General features: G+C 39.5%; 1 protein-coding gene across 1 annotated transcript in view; it reads right to left on the minus strand.

Moving 5' to 3' along the window:
- The window catches only part of LOC107710653 (CUB and sushi domain-containing protein 2-like), a 45,118-nt gene extending 26,845 nt beyond the window's left edge, over positions 1-18,273 (minus strand). Inside the window, exons 1-16 of the mRNA XM_016515486.1 lie at positions 17,997-18,273; positions 17,668-17,841; positions 14,090-14,278; positions 13,794-13,967; positions 10,301-10,483; positions 8,204-8,380; positions 6,080-6,259; positions 5,769-5,942; positions 5,409-5,582; positions 4,993-5,066; positions 4,786-4,897; positions 4,171-4,350; positions 2,941-3,006; positions 2,620-2,781; positions 1,677-1,789; positions 395-482 (exon numbers count right to left, since the gene is read on the minus strand). Coding sequence (XP_016370972.1) covers positions 395-482; positions 1,677-1,789; positions 2,620-2,781; positions 2,941-3,006; positions 4,171-4,350; positions 4,786-4,897; positions 4,993-5,066; positions 5,409-5,582; positions 5,769-5,942; positions 6,080-6,259; positions 8,204-8,380; positions 10,301-10,483; positions 13,794-13,967; positions 14,090-14,278; positions 17,668-17,841; positions 17,997-18,273 — 2,497 coding nt within the window. The remainder of the gene's footprint in view (positions 1-394; positions 483-1,676; positions 1,790-2,619; positions 2,782-2,940; positions 3,007-4,170; positions 4,351-4,785; positions 4,898-4,992; positions 5,067-5,408; positions 5,583-5,768; positions 5,943-6,079; positions 6,260-8,203; positions 8,381-10,300; positions 10,484-13,793; positions 13,968-14,089; positions 14,279-17,667; positions 17,842-17,996) is intronic.
- Between the last annotated feature and the right edge of the window lie 806 nt (positions 18,274-19,079).

Raw genomic sequence — 19,079 nt, forward strand, 5'->3', positions numbered from 1 at the left:
TCTGACCAATCAGAGCAGAGCAGGCTCACGGAAAGGAGGGGTTTAGAGAGACTGAATCTTTTAAATGCTTCGAACGAATCGTTTGAGAATCGCTGGAAAATGAGGTAATATTAAATGCATATTTTGAGAAAACGAAAGCGTTTTTTGACCTTGCATGCATGTAATCATATTGTAGGAGACTCCCAAAACAATATTAGGAACCGTAAAAATGGCATAATAGGGGCACTTTAAGAAATTTCTTTTCATCCGTTTGAAAGTTCATTTATGTTTCAAAGATGAACAAAAGTCTTATGGGTTTGGAATGATATGAGGTGAGTAAGTGATGACAGAACTTTCATTTTATCCCTTTAACAAATGATAAGGTTTAACTGTCCTGTAAGACAAGCACACATACCCAGTCTCTGAAGTCCAAACTGGCCAAAGCCTTTTCCTCGAACAAAGCCTTGGTAAACAAATGAATCAGAAGAAGGCATGTATGACACCTGTGGAGAAAAGTACAAAACAGTAAGCATAAAGAATTTTCTAAATGTCACAAATGAGCCACTGAAAGGTAAAATGTGTCAGTGATGTGAAAGACTACTTATGTTTGACATTTACTTTCCCATAATTTCTCACACACAAATCCATATAAAACTAGCTTTCTCCCCCCTGCTCTACCACTTGTGCTTTCTCTATCTCTCTCTCTCTTCCATGAACACACACACACACACACACACACACACACACACACACGTTTGTTTCTGTGAAGTAAGCATAAAGAATTTTCTAAATGTCACAAATGAGCCACTGAAAGGTAAAATGTGTCAGTGATGTGAAAGACTACTTATGTTTGACATTTACTTTCCCATAATTTCTCACACACAAATCCATATAAAACTAGCTTTCTCCCCCCTGCTCTACCACTTGTGCTTTCTCTATCTCTCTCTCTCTTCCATGAACACACACACACACACACACACACACACACAAGAGCCACACACTCATGGCCCACACTTTTAATTACATTCTCCCAGGTGCTTGTCCCGAGTGCATTGGAGGGGGTTAGAGACGTCTGGCCCTGATTACCCAGCAATGATTTAACTGACGTTTTAATTAAAAGAAAAACTTTGTCGGTTCTCTGCTATCCCCAAGAGTGACAAGGTGTGTGTGTGTGTGTGTGTGTGTGTGTGGTTGAGGGTTTCAGTAGTTATAAGCAGTCCAAGGTCCGGCCCTAAACAAGTGCCCTTACATCAGCCTGTGAGTGTTGAAGTACACTTTGAGCACACTCAGGTTGCAGTAAAGGTTCAGAAACGTCCACCTATCAAAGCTGGAGCACAACTTTCTGAAGACTACATCTGCATGGAGCCATACCATGAAGCAGAAAGGACTTGCATCAACATTAAAGTTCGGCTGTTGAAATCAAATGTAAGATGCTTCTTTTTCCCAGTAACCAGCCCACTTAAATATAAGCCAACTGGATGGCTGGGTAAAGTTAAATCGTATCTACGTGGTTCAAATATTTGATCTGTGGTTGCCTAATATCTTCAAAGCAAACAATCTATTTGAATCTAATCCATTACAATGTGGAAAATCTGTAGAATCATCACAATGATTATTGCTTCCACGTTTCACACTGCAGGGAGTCTTCATTTCAAAATGTCAGGATAATGATTCTACGGAAAGAGAAATATACATACATGTCCATCCAATGCCCAGTTGTCAATTTTGAACTTGTTAACAAAGATCTCCACAGGACCTCGAATCTGATACACCTGCAGCAACAATTGGGCTTCTTCTTTCTTATAGATACCTGCAGAATGGAGAGGAGTGTTGATGGGTGGCACGAGTGTTCGCAATAAAACATAATTGTCAAGTTCTTGTACTTTTTTTATTTGTGTTCGTTTCATATGGATTTTCATTGTAATGACTCAATGTAACAATAATTTGACTAGTAAGATTTACTTTACATTTTCATTACATTTTAAATATGTTTACAAAAAAAAAAAACGTTTTTAAAATACACATACGCTAGTTGGTGAAAGTCAGAGCCAGTCTGCAGATTTGAGATGACAGACTTTATAGAAAATTGTGGAGTGTATGGCAGTTACAGACTCAGATATTTGTAGCTTCATACTATGATCCCATCCATTTGTAGGATATCAAACATGACTGATATTTTGAGCCAATTTAAGAAAAAAAAACGTTTTCATTTGTTACGTGCTTCATAGCAACAAGGCATGTGTTTGTTTTATTTGCAATGCCTTGAGAGTTTGGTAATGTGAGATCCTCAGTCATTTAGTGTATGATGTCCAGTTTTTCCTCTGTAAATTTTTACAGTCAACAAGTGTATGATGTTTAGTGTTTGAAAATAGATAATAAAAGTCATGTAGTGCATTCCAGGCTTTAGGCATTCTGCAAAATATCTCCCTTTATCTTCCATGGAATAAAAATATGGATTGGAATAAGTAACACATACAGATATTTAATTTTTGGCTCAACTTTTCCTTTAAGACAACACAAAACACAGTGCTAGAGACGGTACAAGTCAGAAAATTGCCATTACCTTGCTGCTGAAGCGTCACAAATGAGTGTTTGGTAAAATGTGTTGTGAGGTTAAAATAATAAAAAAACAACACTCACCAGCCAGATTAAGCTGTACTCCGCTGTGGTCCATGAGAGTGCCATTGACCCGATTGCTGAATGGTTCAAAAGCAGTTATGCTAAGCATTGCTGGCTGTTTCTTCCCTAGATATTCGTATGAACCCCTCCAAAGAGAGTTCTTAGCAAAGACCCCACTTGGCACTGAGATAGAGGCACAGAAAAGAAGAACACAATGAAAGAAACAAACACAAGAGCTACTGTATTATACATTCAAGTGACTAAAATATTTTAGGGGAATATTTAATTAACTTGCCTTGCATTAAAAGATTACTTTAATTTATGGTAGACAGTGAAACTTACCGGGTTGCTTTGTGTTGGGCGGCTCTTGCACTGTTCCTGCAGTTTTTCCGCTTGGTCTGTTATCAGCTAAAGGACAAGTATAAATATGGTGTCAGATGAAGAGACATAAAACACCTGACAGGACCTTTCACAAGCAGTACTAATAAACATGCTTACATGACTAAAAATAATATGCATTATATTACAATTAATAATAAATGACTGTTGCAATGCTTTATAAGTAAATAAATGTGGTTTGGTTTGTTTATAATAATAAATGACTGTTCTACGGATGAAGAAGAAGTTTATCTTCTGTTATGTAACCCACAGGCATAATAAAGGAACTGTACCTTTAACACATCTTGTGCATTATTTGCAGCATCTGCCTTGAACTTTGTTTTCCTTCCTATGTAGTGATAAATTGATGTACACTTGTTCCCTGTGCCATTTGGACTGAACATATAGACTTTGTATGATTTGGAATCTTACTTATTATATCTGAATACCCTGTGAAGTCTACTTTGCAGGACATTATAAGATGATTGGACACACACAGTGGGGAAAAACAGCTTTATTAGATGTCATACGACTATGTTGCCCCTCTCTGGTCTCCCACAGGTGCTGTTAATATCCTTCCACTTCAAAAGGCCAGAACCCTGCTTTCATAGCTTTATTATAAAAGATTACAGCAACATATTTCAACAGCTCTTAGACTGTGATGTATTTAGGGTTTTAACTTGAGACTAATGCCATCCTCCTTCAGCAAAGTAAAAAGGAAATTGCTAATCTTATATTGCTGCCCTATATGCTCACAGTCGGCATGGTAAATGCTGTATGGGAACTGTTTATCTGATGATATTTTATAGCAGTCTGGGCTTTCCAAAACCAAAACAATGCATTCCATTGGGCTAATCAGAGCTCTAGTAATATGAAATGTCAACAATAACATGATGAATTGGGCACAGCGATCACGCCAGTTGTGGAGATGAAACAGGTGGACGTGGCCATTTATCAACATTTGTAGAGAAGAAAATCACAAAGTGGTGGAATACGGTAAATCATTAAGTCTGTAAATCAAGCAGATGGGCTACACCAAAACACACATGTGGTATGAACATGCTCAAAGCCAATCAATCAATTTCTTTTACATTTTTTAAAAGAAAAAAAAAATTGCATGTAAAAGCACATTTTAGTTCAGTACATTTTGGTTTGTGGGCTCACACACATATTTATAAAGTATTTTGTACATACGTGCACACAATGGAGGTTTCCCTGTCCAGCTGCCATCAGCCCTGCAGGTGCGGTGTTCAGACCCTCCAGCAAGGTAGAAACCAGACTGACAGGTGTAGATGAGCGTATAACCCAGAGATGGCAGCTCTATAGCACCTACATCTGCCTGTGCGGGGAGCTCCGGCTGATTACAGTGATGAGCTGAGGAGAGAAATAAGAGAGAATATCTTATATTGTGGAGGGTGTATTGTGGAAAAACAAACAAACAAACAAAAACCATATAACCATACAAATTCAATTAAATCAGAAAAGGTTGCTCTACATCAGCGGTTCTCAAACCTCTCCATGAAGTACCCCCAGCACTGCACGTGTTTGTATGTCTCCCTATATCTGACACACCCACTTCAGGTCTTGCAGTCTCCACTAATGAGCTGACGAGTTGAATCAGGTGTGATAGATGAGGGAGACATACAAAATGTGCAGGGCTGGGGTACTCCAGGACAGGTTTGAGAACCACTGCTCTACATTATTAATCACTAGAAATTATTTTACAATTATTTTTAAAAATGCATTTGAAAACAAAAAAGTATAGTAACAGATAAATCAGGCTAATATGTTTGCAAGATTGCGGCTAACCGATGCACTCAGGCTGCATGCCACTCCAGATGAGGTTGGGCAAACAGGTCCGAGAGATGGAACCCAGAAGGAGGTGACCCTTTCTGCAACTGTAGTATACTGAACTACCAATCTGTTGATATAAACACACAAATAGTCAATAAATGACAAGAAAAAAAATGTGTTCCAGATGAATTGATAACAGTCTTGGTTTGATGTGATTAGCACCTGATAGCCTTGAGAGTTGTTCTGGTGGCCAAAGAGAGGAGTGCCAGGATCTGCACAGCTGGTGTGACTGGGATCTGTTTTAGATATATATATATATATATATATATAGATAGATAGATAGATAGATAGACACTTCTTTTAAATTGCAAAATATTTCACAATATTACTGTTTTTTACTGTATTTATGATCAAATTAATGTAGCCTTGGGGAGAAAGGTGGTTCTTTAAAAAAATAAAAATAAAAAAATAAATTAGCTTTTGAATGGAAATGTGCAGGGTTGCCAGGTTGCGAAATAAAACCAGCCCAATTGCTATTCAAAACTACCGTTTTGCAATATAGTAATTTGTCAGAACTGTTTTCTTTCTTTTTTTCTTTCTTTCTTTAATGTGAGGACAGCATGAATACATCAGCTGACCTATGCAAGACGGCTGGGTTCCACTCCAGGTTCCATCATATTGGCAGTATCGGCGAGCAGAGCCGACCAGGATCAAAGGCGGGTAACATGAGAATGAAACAGAGGACAGGTATGTGAACCCTCGGTCTTCTCGCTTGCCCTGGGCTGGTATCCCTGGATCTCCACAAAATACAGCTGCAGAGAAAAAGAAATTCATTGAGGAGAATATTATACTATAAGGTTTTAACATCATCACACAAAACTTACAGCCAAAATTTTGAGACATCCAGTTAAAAATGTTATATGTGGATTTAAATGCTTATGAACATTTCTGGTAAAACTCAAATTCTATTTTAAGGCTTCAGAAAAATTCACACTTACGAAAACACTGAGGCCGTTCGCCACTCCAGTTTCCTGTGCCCTGGCAGGTGAGGATAGTGGGAAGGGAAAGCTGGTAACCCTGATTACAGCTATAACTAATGCTGGACCCCCATTGGAAGTCAGACCCCACAACCTGACCATTCGGGATGCTGAGAGGTGCTCCACACACAATGGCTGCAAGAAAACATAGACAATATGTCATGTTGAAAAATAAAATAAAAAATAAAAAAATAAATTAAATTAAATCACGCAAGATACCAATCATTTGGAAGTATACAGGAAGCTTCCATTCACAAGAGGTGGACTCAAACCTTTGCAAACTGGCTTGGTGCTGTTCCATGTGCGATCCTTGGTGCAGATGAGTGTGGAGGCACGATCAGCATCTATAGTGAAGCCCGGTGAACACTGGAAGCTCACAGTGTGGCCGTACGTGAAGTCAATGCCCAGTCTGATACCATTAGCTGGCACTCCAGGATCTCCACAGTTAATGACTGGAAGTGGGCAGAGAGAGTAAAGTGAAAGTCAAAGGAATGCTGAAAGCCATTTGTGGTGCAATAAGAGGAAGTACATGGCTGAATGACAAGTGAAGACAAGTGTGCCAAAATTCTGATGATTTGGAACTATTTTATAATTAGCCGTTTCATTGAAACAGATAAATTTAGGCAGAAGCATTTTCATATTAAAAGGGTCATAAACTGGAAGCAACAAGACGTTTTATCACACTTGGTGGTGCCTTTAAATTAATGAACTGTTTTAGGCATCAGCTTTGGGAGGCTCTTTCCTCTAGTCACTTCCTGTAGTCGGAGGCCACCGGCACCCGCTCTGTGCCAAAGACACCAATGTGTCTGGAGCTGTAATGTTTGCACGTGACCACCATTTGCTCCGAGCCTGAACAGTGAGCATTGTGTTTTTATGAGCATGGCAAGTCACTCGGGTGGCTGCCAAGAGGGGGACAGGGCTACTCTCTATCTCTCCAACATAGGGCTGCTATGTAGACGTCCCTGATCAGCTTGTGTCCAGGGCCGGCATAATGGAGAACACTGTGCCTCATTATTAATTCCTGTCTCACAATGCATTGAAAAGCTTCATGCGAACAAAACCAATTCAAATCCAGCCTCTGGATTCCTCAAGAGCTCAGCCACTGAGAGCTGTACTATACAGAGCAGTTTAGCGTAAGAGAATCAAACAGTCTCTTTCTAAAGCCACTTAGAGACCCTATGAAAAGACACCATGAGAGTGGTCGACTTATCCAGCATTCCATTCAACTCGGAAAGTGGGAATTTCCAACTTGCTATTTAGGAAATTGCAAAAGAAAGCCACTTCTAGTTAGTCTTGGAACATGGAAACTTTCCAACTCAGAACTGTGATTTGCTGAGATGGTGTATGACCATGGTGTCACTCAGAGAGATGCAAATGGGCAGCGACAACCGTTTACTTTTAAGCAAATAAAAATCATTAATAAGTCGAAGCTCCTACATTTGCTAAACAAGTTTTAATACTAAAATACTTGCCAAGACAAATGTGTGCAAATGAGGTAAATGATCCTTTCTCTTCATAATCCTGCAGAATAAATGCTTACTTTATCCTCGGCAATTTGTTTGCTAGGAGCTAGTCTTTGTTGACAGGTGAACAACTGCAAAGCTAACGATAACATTTCAGTTAGCCTTTGAGTACCTAGCTAACAGCTTAGCACAGTGCTAACTGGCTTTAAAAAAAAGCTCTTTTGATTAGAGGGAATATGATTTTCAGCTAGCATGCTAACTTTTTGATCAGCCATTGGGGAAGAGGGATAGGATGAATAGTGAATTGCTACATGCTAATGCTATTCAGTGGTAGGTACAGTATCATTGGGGGAAAGGATGTTGTCATTCTAGAAAATATTGTATTGAATACAAATGTACAAATATTGCATGTAGGATGAGTCATCAATATTTCTGGTTTGTATTCCCCCGGAAAAGGACTATACATTTAAAATGTGTATATTTGCTACTTTTGTCAACTTAGTTTAACTAGTATATATTATTGATGGACTTCTAGCCACAAAACTTTGATTTCAAGGGGTCTTCAAGTCTTACCCAAAACTGTAAGGTGTGGTCACATTAACAAAATTTCAGCAAAAAGTTCAATTGTCTATTGTCTACTGTCAATAGAGTAGTGATATATGAAGCACTGTTCACACACAGTCACTTTGAAACTGTTGGTCTGTTGGTCAAGGCATTAAATCCTTGTGACCAACTTTAGCTTGTTAAATTTGCATGAGGAAATCATTCGCCTTTGTGTTAAATTCCCAATCACATGGATTCCTACTAAAATTACTTGATTTCACGAAAATTCGCCAAACAATGGCAAGTCTGACCGTACCTTTCGTGATGCTAGCTTTAAAAAAAATGGAAGTCTGATCTATCTAAACTCCTGTTGAGGTGTTGATGGGGCACCTGTGCATTCCGGCATGTCCCCGGTCCAAGTGCCATTGACTGTACAATGACGAGTGAGCAGGCCAGTGGAGTAGTAGCCTTCTCTGCAGGAGTAGGTGACAGAGCGGGAAAACACAAGTCCATCGTGGAACTGGATCATGGCGTTGCGAGGAGTTCCAGGGTTGCCACAGGAGACCACTGCAAAAGACCACAAGAGAACATCAGATGGGATGCAAGGTGACAATGATACATGGTCAGCGTAGAACATGAATTCTAGGTGCAAGGGAGGCTTAAACACTACTAGGCAACTACACGAATCATAGGACATGCCCCTCCTCTGACCTGGACAGTTATTTGTTAATTTAGCGTTTAATTAATACATTTACTGCAGGAGATTTCATACATTAGACAATCCTCTGCCCCAGGACAGGGCAGATGGAGCTTATTCATGGGTGTGTGCCAATAAAGAGCAGGTGGGCACACACTCACAACCAGGAACTCCACCAATATGGGCTAGAGGTTTGAGCACTGGAGACTTGCCAATATGAAAACAGAGCACTTGAGTGGTGAATATTGAGCTTAAAACAACAAAGAGCAAACCTGTTATCATCTGTTATTATTACATACCCCAGTGTCCTTTGGCTCAGATTTTGCATCGGGATACACATTTAAATTGGAAATCAAGTGGTGACCCAACACAGTACCAAATATGATTATTAGACAAACCTAAATTTGAATGGTATGATGTTTTGGGTGGCAATAATTCACCACGCATTGTGGTCGGCATAATGTTTGGTGTATTTTCTAGCAAGAAGAGGATGCATTTGTGCCAAAATAATGTTTCACCGGATAGAGAACCTTTGATGTCAATTGGAGAAAAAATGCTCAATTTTAAAAGTGAATGAGCCTATTTATTTTGGCTTTGTGTGATATTTGCATAGTTTGGATAGCAAAAATAGTATTTGAATGTAGGGTGTTTTTCCCTGCTTTCTTTTATTTTTTGCATCACGTTTCACCAGTTGACTACCACTATATGCTATATCACATTAATATAAAGCACTCCAATTCTGCAAAGAACGGTCTATTTCCTTATATAAGCAAATGTTAGGACATCAAACATTTTTGATGAGGACATAAACGAAAAAAGTCATCTTGATTTCCCCTTTCACTTTCAGACGATGAGCTTTTATGTTGTATTCAGGATGTAAATTTATGAGAGGGGTTTTAGGCAGTTATTGATTTGTTCTCTTTAAACGTCAGCATTTTCTGCAAATCCAACTTTTAAGCCACCAGTTTGCTGAACTGGCATGGATAACAATAGCCCAAGGGTCAAATCAATAAGAGAAACACAAACTTAGGCAGACACACAAGCACACACATTTCAAACGCACAACCCCCAAGCATTTGGGAGGTAGGAAGGGACTGAGATGACAGTGTGCTTTGTAGGAGATGCAAAACTAAAAATATCTTAAATGTTTAGGGGTGACTTAACAAGATGTGAGATAAAACAAATGGCTGGTGTTAAAAAAGCAGGGTAAAAAAAAATGACAGGCGTCTCCACATGGGTAATTAACCTGGGTTTTCTGCTTCTCTGACATACCTTTCTTTGGGTTGTCAGCCTGACTCTGCAGGCACTTTACACAAACCAACACGAGCAGAATAATAATGCTGTTTAAGAGAGAAGGAGAGAGTGCAAACACAGCAGCCCAGTGGCCAGGGGACCAGCAGGGCTGGCACAGTCGTTTGGGCATCTTGACTGGATAGTGTTCAGCATGTTGAGAGAAAGGAAACACGGTACGAGTGGAAGTGTAACATGTGTACACCCCAGGTGTACTGAGCCGCTTTAAAGCTACATACGGGAACAAATCAAGATGAAAATAACTTCTCGCCAACCACTTTCTACCTCAGTCTGTCTGTCTCCATCTCCCTCTTTTGTTTTGCACAAGTTTATACGCAAGGGAATTTGTGTGCAGAATCAAACTGCTATGAAATAACTTGCTGAGAAATTTGCATAGGCTACAATTTTGGGTGTAGCAGAATCTTCTAGAGACAGAAGAGATTGATCATCTGCGTTCAGCCGCATTCTTCTGCAGACCACCCAGGTTTAATTTTTCTTACCATGGCACTCAGGCTGGATGCCCACCCAGCTCCCGTTAGCCAGGCAGGTTCGTTCAGAGGAGCCCTTCAGAACGTAGCCAGGCTCACAGCTGAATCGTACAATGCTCCCTACGGAGAACTCCTCTCCCAGACGGATCCCGTGCACTGGAACGCCAGGGTCTCCACACATTCCAGCAGAATCACCTGAAAAAACACACATACATATGAGCACTTGGACACTTATTTTTTTACATGTAGTTTCATATAGCAGTGTTAACAATAAGTATATCTTAAATCAGGCCCATAATATCAATTTTCACTTTCTTCATTTTGGTTTGGCTTTTAAAATTGCATGATTTAATAATAATAAAAAAATATACAAAAATAACCTAAAAATAAAATTCATTTAAAGTAAAAATAAAATAAGTGCTAAATGTACAATACAGGGATAAGGGAGCGACTTTAGACACAGCTTGTTTAACCAATGGACACATGAGGTGTGGAGAAACTCAATAAAACTAAATCACTCCCGTTAAAATCAATGGAGTTGTCTATACACCGCAAGTACCATGGGTTTCAAACCCTTGGTGTTGTGTCTATGTACAATGAAAATACCCTCAAACCAGTCCAATTTAGATCCTTTGACAGCGAATGACTGGAAAACTACTATCTAGATGCCCCGGAAGACTTTCAAACTTGCTCTCTATTACATTAGGTTTTTAGTTAAAGAGGTTAACTGAGATTTACACAAGATGATGAGTAATTTCATTCATATTTATTGAACAACTCTCCGCGGTAGACCTGGCAAAGGAGATGAAAAAAGAGGCATCACAGCGGCTTGGTTTAGGTGATAATTTACTTTGGATAAGAAAGCACAAGGGACAGAAAATGTCCCTTAATTTCCCCGCTCATAATGCAGACGTGTGCGCTCCATGATGTTCTTCAGCAAATCCTCTTATTTTGATCCACTGATGCATTTACAAATGATCTTTATATTCCCTATATATCCTCTGGTAATGCTCAACAAACAATCACAAATTCAAAATGAACGGTGAGTCTTTTGGTGAAGGGCGCAGTAAATATTAAAGAAATGCTAATATTTAAATACAGAATATCGTCTTCAGAAACTCACACTGACAGGCCAGTTATTAACCACGTCTTGCAAAAAAATAATGCACTTTTTGACAGAAAAAAAAATTATTTGAAAGAAATCTTTTGAGAAATATGAAAGTTATGAATTGTGACATTAACCTGTCAGTGGTTTTACAGCCAGGGATGAAGCTCTTCTGGCATATCTGAGGGCTGCAATGGACTGATGTGTTTATAGTGGAGCAGGGCAGCTCATTACCTGGCAGGCATGTGAGAGTCTGTGTCGCCAAGCCCAATATGAGAAGATTAAACCAATTTATGAGGGGACACACACTTTGCCCTTCTGGACACTGCCTAGATGGCAATATTGTATTACCACCCACTGATCTGAGCTGTAATCCTGAGGCCATTGATCCATCATCTCACACGAGACCTTAGAGATGGTGTTATCTCAAATGTGAAAAATGGAGCCCATGCCCCACTACACATACACATTATATGGAAAAAAGTATTGGGACACACCTCTTAATTATTGAATTCAGGATACAGGTGTTTCAACCAGACCCATTGTCACAGGTGTATAAAAATCAAGCACCTAGCCATGCAGTCTGCATTTGTGAAAAAATAGGATGCTCTGAAGAGCTCAGTGAATTCAAGTGTGGTACTGTGATAGGATGCCGCCTTTGTAATGAGTCAGTTTGTGAAATTTCATCCTTGTTAGATATTCCATTGTCAACGGTAAGTGGTAATATTGGAAAGTGGAAGCGTTTAATAACTCGGGAGTTCTTAAACGCCAACTCGGCCACAAAGCGGAAGACCATTAGAATATCACAGAGCGGGGTCACCGAGTGCTGAGGAGCATGGTGCGTAAAGTTGCCAGTGCTCTGCTGATTCCATAGCTGAAGAGCTCCAAATTTCCACTGGCATTAATATTAGCACAGAAACTGTGCGGTGGGAGTTTCATGGAATGGGTTTCAATAACCGAGGAACTGCATGCAAGCCTCACATCACAAGTACAATTGTAAGCGTCAGATGGAGTGGTGTAAAGCACGCCACCACTGGACTCTGGAGCAGTGGAAACGTGTTCTGTGGAGTGATGAATCACACTTCTCTGTTTGGCAGTCTGATGGGTGAGTGTGGGTTTGAGAACATTACCTGCTTGACTGCACTGTGCCAACTGTAAAGTTTGGTGGAGAGATAATGTTATGGGGCTGTTTTTCAGGGGTTGAGCTAGGCCCATTACTTCCAGTGAAAATAAATCTTAATTAATGCTTCAGCATACCAAGACATTTTGAACAATGCTATGCTTCCAACTTTGTGGAAACAGTTTGGGGAAGGCCCTTTTCTAATCCAGCTTGACTGTGCCCCAGTGCACAAGGCAAGGTTCATAAGACATGGTTGGATGAGTTTGGTGTGGAAGAACTTGACTGGCCTACACAGAGCCTTGTCCTTAATCCCACCGAACACCTTTGGGATTAACTGAAATGGAGACTGTGAGACAGGACTTGTCCAACATCAGTGCCTGACCTCATAGATACCCTACTGAATGAATTGGCAAAAAATCCCACAGAAACAAAATCTTGTAGAGAGCCAGCTATAAGAATAGAAGCTGTTATTGTTGCAAAGGGAGGATCGAATCCATATAAATGTCTATTTATTTAGAGTGTGATGTTATTAAAGTCCCTGTTTGTGTAATGGTCAGGTGACTCAATAGGGAATAATATAAATAAATAATAAATAAATAAAAATATATTTTTATTTACATGTATTTATATATTAAATGTATATTTATTATTTATAAAGTTTGCAAAAATATTCCCATCTTTTCTCATAAGTTTACATTCCCTTGTGAGAGAATCTGTGAGTCTCTTTCATATCTACAAAAACATAGGAGGGTTAATTAAATATAAGAAAAATAAGATAATAACAACTGTGTTATTAATACTTTGATTTAGTACTGAAGACATGGCATGTACGTATTTGCATATATTCCACAAGACAACATATTTAACTCAATTTACACAAATTACCTTGTTCAAAAGTCCTTAATAATGCTGCCTGATTGAACATCAGTAAACTTTATGATAGCTGTGTATAAGACCTTGCTTTGTCCTGAGTTGCAAAGCTGGATCTCAGCATATAGTCACTGTGAGGAAGAACACAAATGTGCAGAGCCTGCTGGGAAACCAAAGGACCTGCAGTACCTGAAGGTTTTTGGCAGCTTCACTGCTCAGGACAAAATAAGGACTCAATCACAAAAGATGTTTTGAAATGAAAGTAGGTAGTCTAATTTGTGTAAATATAACAATATTACAATGAAACATATTTCTAAATTTTTTTTTTTTTAAACCAATAAAGTACTAAATAAAAATCACAATAAAAACAGACAGATGAGCATGTTGAATAGGGAAAAGATTTCAAGTACCGGAGCAATGTGGCAGGGAGCCGCTCCACTGGCCATCCAGCTGGCACATGCGGGTGGTATTGCCCACAATGCTTCGCTGGCCGATGCAGCTGAAGCGGATAACAGAGCCCACTGTGCGTCTGTCCCCCGAGATCTGTGCATATGGAGGCATGCTGGGACGATCACACAGAACCACTGCGGCAGACAGAAAAAAGGGCAAATCTTACCTACAGTGCACAATATCAATATACACAATTCAGAGTAAAGTAGGTTACACAATTATTTGAGTAATGGTTTATCAGGTTAAGATGACTTACAGAGGCACTTGGGTAGGGATCGGTCCCATGTGCCGTCGCCTTGACAGCTCAGAGTGCTGGTGCCCAGCAGGTAGTATCCAGGGTTACAGCTGTAAGAAACTGCGGTCTGGAAACTGTAGCGATGAGGCCCGCTGGGCAGGACCTCTCTGACACCATTTTCAACATGTCCCGGATCAGTGCAGTTCACAACTGAGACGCAGAGAGAGACAGACAGAGAGAAAGAAGGTTATGAAGAATACTGTTGAGAAGCACACTGCAATTCAAAAGTTTGGGGTCAGTAAGAATATTTCTTTTTAATTTTTTTGAAAGTGATTAATACTTTAATTCTGCAAGGATGCGTTAAATGGATCAAAAGTGACAGTAAAGACTTTTAGGTTTTTCTTTTCTATTCATCAAAGAATCTTGAAAAAAAATGTATCACTGATTCCACAAAAATATTAAGCACACAACTATTTTCAACATTGATAAGAAATACATTTTTTGAGCACCAATTCAGCATATTATAATGATTTCTGAAGGATCATGTGACAGAAGACTGAAGCAATGGCTGCTAAAAATTCAGCTTTGATATCACAGGAATAAATTACATTTTAAAATATATAATATTTCATAATATTACTGTTTTAACTGTATTTTTGATCAAATAAATGCAGCCTTGGTGAGCACAAGAGACTCTTTTTTTGGCATAATTAATTTAATTTAAAAGAGACTTTTGTGTACATTTCTATCTTGGTGACAGTAATTCATCATATGATGATCACATCACATGATCACATGATGGAGAAAAGTGTTATATCCATATTTCCTGTTCCTGTTCAATCCTAGTAAAGTCTGCTGCATCCTCCACAACAAGTCAATCTAAATGATGGGAAACTGTGACATGCAAACCACATTAAGCATTCATTTTTGGCCTTGCTTGTGCCATTAATTGATTTGTGCAATTTCTTTAGTGAATTGTGTGAAATAAATGATGCTGCCAGTGGGCACAGTTCATTTTTCCTGATATCCAACCAATTTTCAATATTTTTTATCAAATAAATGCAGCCTTGGTGAGCACAAGAGACTCTTTTTTTGGCATAATTAATTTAATTTAAAAGAGACTTTTGTGTACATTTCTATCTTGGTGACAGTAATTCATCATATGATGATCACATCACATGATCACATGATGGAGAAAAGTGTTATATCCATATTTCCTGTTCCTGTTCAATCCTAGTAAAGTCTGCTGCATCCTCCACAACAAGTCAATCTAAATGATGGGAAACTGTGGCATGCAAACCACATTAAGCATTCATTTTTGGCCTTGCTTGTGCCATTAATTGATTTGTGCAATTTCTTTAGTGAATTGTGTGAAATAAATGATGCTGCCAGTGGGCACAGTTCATTTTTCCTGATATCCAACCAATTTTCAACACACAAAATGCCACAGAAAAAGATGATTTACGAAGAAGATTAAAGGCTTCTAGAAAAACTTCTGTAAATATTTGAAACCACATAAACACAAACAGTTGCTTCATTAATGGCTGGTGCACGGTCTGGCAGAGGACATGAACTGGGCTTAGAGAGAGGAGAGATGGAGACATATCGGTGGTGTGTTAGTTATGAGCCAAAAAACAAACAACAACAAAAAAAAAAAAACAGAGAAAGAGAGCACAGAAGGACAAAAGGGCATGATGGATAACCTAAAACAAAAATCAGCAGTAATTTGTATTTGTTCATGCACTTAAAGGTACCCTGAAATGCTTAGAAACACGCAGCGTTACTCTGTGTTGACGTCATTTTAACTGAAACAGGAAGACAGGGCGGGACATATCAAGTAGCCCCGCCCCTTTTAAAAATAGCCAATAGCGTTCGTTTATATCACAGCTTGGGCTAGAGCCGTTCAGAGCCGTTGAGCTCCGTAAAGCCGCATTTGACAGGGTATGCCAGCCACAATCTCATCCATATTGCGATAAAATATAGCATTCTGTGTAGAATTCAAATAGCTCCGATACATTTTGTGGTCTGCGCCGACTCGCGCATGTGATCCGCTCCATGCTATCATGTCTCATGAATGGAGCAGAGTGTGTGTGCGGTGCGATGGTTAGCGTGACACAGTGCAAAACCAGACTTCTTTTTTTCCTCAATGGAAAGCATATTTACACTGTTTGAATCGTTCGTGAAATCGTTTAGCCGTTTTGGCGGAAGTGACGAACTGCAAGCTTTGAATGCTTATATCTTCTAAATGCGAATTTTGTTTTGGAGCACGCTGCCTTATAGATAAGGATACCTTAAGACTAACATATTGATACTAACACCTAAAAAACTTTATTTATTTATTTTATTTATTGATTATTTCATGGGGACTTTAAAGAAAACAAAATATACATTAAAATGCAAGTGCAACTGAGCAGGCCAAGGCAATAAGATGGGCCATCATGTTAACCTATGTTTTGTTCTTAGAGTACTCCAACTGATTCTAACAAATTTAGCTGAAAACACTTCTGGCGACATTCTATGAAGCCAAAAACAGTGAAGCCAAATTAAGAGAACAGGCTGCCTTATTTGACTCCAGAGTGTCCCTTCTGCTGTTCCAGGCCAGCAATGTTCCCTTAAAATCTCTCCGTTAGGGACAGCTTCTCAATGGAATTAGACTTTCCAGAGTAGTAATGCATGCTAATGCCTTTAATAGCTCTTAGTAGAGCCAGCCTAAGCCATTTTCTATAATGCACCCATTTATAACTTAAATATACCAGCTTGATTTTTAACTAAAATGTAAATGGTTAAGTTAGAAATAAATACAGAAATGAAATCAATAGAAAGAAAGAAAAGAAGAAAAATAAAAGAACTAAGGAAAACAATCTGTTTATTTGTGCTTGGCGTAATTCGATTTTAAAATTGATGCTCCCGCTGGCCAGTGGCAATTTTTGAGGGGAGTGGTTCAATTATCTGCAGATATAAGTCTAACCAACTTATCTGTGTGGTTTAGGAGGCCATTTTGGAGATAGAAGTGGCTCACTCAGACACAAATTGGTGCTGATTAGCGGGGCTGTGCAGAGGCCTGATTGATGCAACTCCGAGCTCATAGCATTTTTTACCGGCTCCTTTTGTGCCATTAAACGGGCGTCTTCCCACGCTCAGTGCTAATGATGGACCATGATGGAGAGGAGACCGTGTCTGATATGATCAGACCACTTCAACTTCCTCAGTCAGAGTAAACACACATTTATAATCTAAAGAGAGGTACGGATTGAGGGGATGGATGTTACAACTTCAAAGAGTCAAATTTAAAATAACAGAGTGATTCATAACTTGTGTAATTGTTTCAGTTTCCAAAAATATTAAGCACACAACTCTTTTCAACAGTGACGATAAGAAATGTTTCTTGAGCACCAAGTCAGCATATTAGAATGATTTCTGAAGGATTATGAAATTTAGCTTTGCCATCAGAAGAATACATTTTAAACAGCAGTGCTCTATATGTCACATTTTGGCTTATATATGGCAACTCTTAATTGAACATCTTGGATTACACAAATATTTGCATAGACTGTTATTGTCTAGATCTGTGCCAGTCATCTTTAACCCACAGGACTTACTTTTACACTTGGGCAGAGCGTTGCTCCACTGGCTGTTGGGCTGACAGTGAGACTTGATTGCACCTTGGAGAACATAACCAGGGTTGCAGGTGAAACGCACAATGTCGTTAAGGTTAAACTGCGTTCCCTGAGTCACACCATTAGCTGGGGTGCCTGGATGCCCACAGGTGATGGCTACAGAACATCAGAGCGACATATTAATATCCATTTACATGATTATTTTATTTCTCAGAGGCATAAAACTGTCAAAAGACATTGAATCAGATTCCTTCTTTTATCAGTCTTTTATGTAAATAAGAACAAACTGATTGTGGTGCTCATGAACTCACGGACGCAGCGAGGGCGGGTCTCCATCGGGCTCCACCTCCCAGACTCTTGACAAACTGTTGACACCGGCTGAGCGTTGGCCAATCGGAAACCAGGATTACAAGAGAATGTGACTCTAGAGCCGAGAGTGAAGTCCTGCCCGATGACAGTGCCATTCACTGGCGCAAGGGGCATCCCACAGGAAACAACTGTGAAGGAGAGAAAGATTCTGAACTCAAAAAACAGACTCAAGTATTTTCTCACAAAACCCCAAGGAAACTGGCTATATCTTTTCGCCATCGTACTTCAAAGAATACTCAGTGTAAACACTCTCAGTGAACACACCAAAAGCAGCAATGTGACTGTGCAAACACAAGCTTGCAGTGGTTCTGGGAAGGTAAACAAGAGCAGCTAGAAAGCAACGGGCACAAGCCAAGATGTAGATTACATCTGGACATGGACTAAAGGACACAGAGAGAACACCAGCATCCTGTAGAGCCAGCAGAGAGTAAGGCTGATGATACACTGGGCAACTTTTTGAGCAATGTTGCCGTCAATGGGCAACCAGGTGAGACACAGGGCCCACGACCGATCTAAAGTATCCAGATAGACATTTGTTACCAATCCTCAATAGGAAAGTGCCCAAGCAACATTGCTCAAAAAGTTGCCCCATGTATCATCAGCCTAAGAGAGTCATGAACATACCAGCTACAGTAAACAATATAAACACAACAATCTCTGGCCTTTTATTGCATTTTTTCATCCAATGCAATAACATTTTGTGGGCTGCTAAATAGTCTAAATATGTTTTGGCACCAGTGTATGTGTCAAATCAGAATACCAACACCCGGATGACATTGCTGATTTAAAAGTTTAAACGACCGTAGATTAGGCTTGCCGCGACTGTGCTGACGGTGATACTGTTGTTAAGCCGCAACACCGGTTACGTCACTTGCCCACCGCAGCACCGACCCCCACCGTCGTTTTGATTTTTTATAGTAATAAAAATCATTTAGTTCAGTAAAAGAACAGACACTACAATTAAAAACTGAACGCAGCTGCTCAATGCAGCGTGCCGAACGACAGTCGCATCACAGATCAGATTT

Source organism: Sinocyclocheilus rhinocerous, unplaced genomic scaffold (assembly GCF_001515625.1).
Source record: "Sinocyclocheilus rhinocerous isolate Xijiao unplaced genomic scaffold, SAMN03320098_v1.1 scaffold492, whole genome shotgun sequence".
Taxonomy (NCBI): domain Eukaryota; kingdom Metazoa; phylum Chordata; class Actinopteri; order Cypriniformes; family Cyprinidae; genus Sinocyclocheilus; species Sinocyclocheilus rhinocerous.